This window comes from Durio zibethinus, chromosome 25, assembly GCF_047325235.1.
Source record: "Durio zibethinus cultivar Kanyao isolate XHJ-2024 chromosome 25, ASM4732523v1, whole genome shotgun sequence".
Taxonomy (NCBI): Eukaryota; Viridiplantae; Streptophyta; class Magnoliopsida; order Malvales; family Malvaceae; genus Durio; species Durio zibethinus.
Window position 1 is genome coordinate 10,788,850 of NC_143186.1, and position 2,666 is coordinate 10,791,515.

Sequence of the window (2,666 nt, forward strand, 5' to 3'; positions counted from 1 at the left end):
ATTTTTCATTCGTCAGCCTCAGAATTGGAGACGAAGATTCGGGTCATGTCAAGCGCGCAGCGCCAACAATTGCATACACGTGGGTTTGACTGACTACATGTATAATACATACATTGCATTTCAGCGGCAATTTTCTGTCATGTGCAGTTGAATTAATAAACACATATACTTTTGACCCAATCAATTTTTTTTTTCAAATTTTGGTCCTTCTAGACTGCTTAGAAAGCATAGCGGTCAAACAATCTCATCTCTCTCAATTCTTCCTTTAGATTTCAACCATCGTACTAGTTTGCATTCTCTCTTTCTTCTTTTGGTAATCCACTTCTATATAAGTGGATGTGCAGAAACTACCCAAATCATAGGACAAAAACAATTAGATTGTTTTCTTTTCAATCTTTGTTCAATATAACAATTTTAGTTTCGTACATACGAAAATTTCGAGTGCCTAATTGTGCAATTCAAGCTAAAAAACTCTGAGTTTACACTTGTTGGCTCGTGCAATTTTGATATGGCAAGTGGTAGAAAGCCAATGAAGATTGTGATCATCAACACCAAGTATGTAGAGACAGATGCTACAAGCTTTAAGTCAGTGGTACAAGAGCTAACCGGTAAAGATTCAAGAGTTACGAGCAATCCATCGAAGCCTAGAAGCCGGTTTTACCACGAGCAGATAAACAAGAAAGAAGGGAATCCAGGTGGTGTTGGCAGCTCTAGAGGCGATTCAGTTTTGATGAAAAATTTGTCGTTCAGGGAATTCGAAAGGTTGCTAAAGGAGATGCCTCCGGTGGATGATTTATTATGGAATATGGACTGAGTAACTTCAATTACATTCACCTATATTTTCATGTGGGGAGGGCTAAATTACAGCGCCAGCTTGAATATATGGCCACTTATTCATTCATTATTTTTTATCCTGTATCCTATATATTCCTATGTATATTCTAATAAATTATACAGTTATTTGATCTCTTGTTCTCTTTTTCTCTCTAATTTCTCTCTTTCCTGCCCTTTGTCATGTGATTATAAATTATGGGGGCTGCATCTCCCAGTGTTTCATATATGAATTGATTGATAATCGTTCATCAGCTCAACTGTTAATGATAGGAAGGTTGTTTGGAATCCTGGAAAAGGGCTAAATACCAGAAGCTGAAACTGTAAGCCTGTACCAGTAGCTTAAAAATTTGACAGCAGAATCCTGGAAAATCCAGACAATGAATATTGGGCGAAAATTAACTCATGAAATTTGCAAAAATAAATATAGAAACGAAACTTAGCCAAAAATCATGTCATCTGTCATCAGAACACTAAACTTTTAATTTCAATTATTAAAATTTAATTTTTATCAACCTCCATTGTAAAAAAAAAATGATAATAATATTTTTAATTTGCAGATTTCCTTTCGATAGGAAGTATATATGTAATAATTACTGCTGCAAAAGTCAAAAAGTTTGTCAGAAATTGCCTTGTACTAGAAGCAAGCCTTTCGTGTTACTTCATGGGTTGCTTGTTCAACTGGTAACATGTTTGAAATTGAAACATATATCTATCTTATCTTAAACTAGAGACTAAGACACTATCTAAATGTAAGTTTGCTTTGGCTTCCTTTGTGGACCAAGTTAACATGGCAGAAAATTTTGAAATTTTTTATATTGGCATCTCATCACACCACGATATCACCAATACGGTAATTCGTCAATAGTTTTCCTTTTTTTTTTTTTTTTCAAATGCAAATTGATATATGTAGAATTGCAAAACAACATGAACCACAGATAATTGGATATAGTTTAACCTATAGAGAGAGACTGAAGAACAAAGCTAAGAATAAAAATGGATACAAAATCTTAATAAATTGAGAAAAGCAGTTGGAAAAAAATTAAGTGTCAGCAACCGCAATCATTGACTCTCTAGAAAATTAAAAAATTATTTATTTTTTACAATTTGTAATGGTTGACGCTCTGAATTGAATTCAATAAAGCTGGAACTTCATCTGTAGCATTTACAATTTTTCCTTATTAATTCTCTAGATCTTCAAGTTTTTGTACTATAACAGAACAAATTGTTTAAAATTACGTACATATTGCACTTTTAATCCCAAAAAAATGTTTTAAATTGATGCCGCAACAAAACGATGCAGCTTTGGAAGAAAGAACCACTAACCGGAAAAGATCGGCCATTGAATTTCGAAGTCTGAATAGTTCATTGTATAAAGGCTTTACAATTCGGCCTTTCTTAACGTTGCTTACTGTTAAAATGGCCCAATTTGGTTGTGCCAATTTGAAATCCTTTCTTGGCATGAAATTCATTCAGTGGTAAGTATTTTTTGAAAAATAAATACAAGAAATTATAATAAAAAGTATATGAACTTGATTATTTATCAAAAAAATATTACATTTTCTTTGGTCCAAAATTTCATTTGGAGGGTTCTTCTCATTTGGAAAAATTAAAAGCGATTTTGTATTCTAAGACAGATGAGTAGAAACTAGAAAGTGTAAAGAAGAGTCAAATTCAGATATTTTCACATGCCACTTTAAGCCCTAATAATAGATAATATATAGATCTACAATTTTGGATATGATCTATATATAATGATATAAATGAAAATGACACACATTAAGATTATATATTATAATGACTTTTGATGTAAGAGCCATTTATATGCTTATTAT

General features: G+C 32.3%; 1 protein-coding gene across 1 annotated transcript; it reads left to right on the top strand.

The window, feature by feature from the left end:
- Positions 1-321: 321 nt before the first annotated feature.
- Positions 322-965, top strand: LOC111276588 (VQ motif-containing protein). The gene has a single exon (XM_022862341.2). The coding sequence runs from the start codon at positions 509-511 to the stop codon at positions 812-814; it is 306 nt and encodes a 101-aa protein (XP_022718076.2). The 5' UTR covers positions 322-508; the 3' UTR covers positions 815-965.
- Positions 966-2,666: the final 1,701 nt, after the last annotated feature.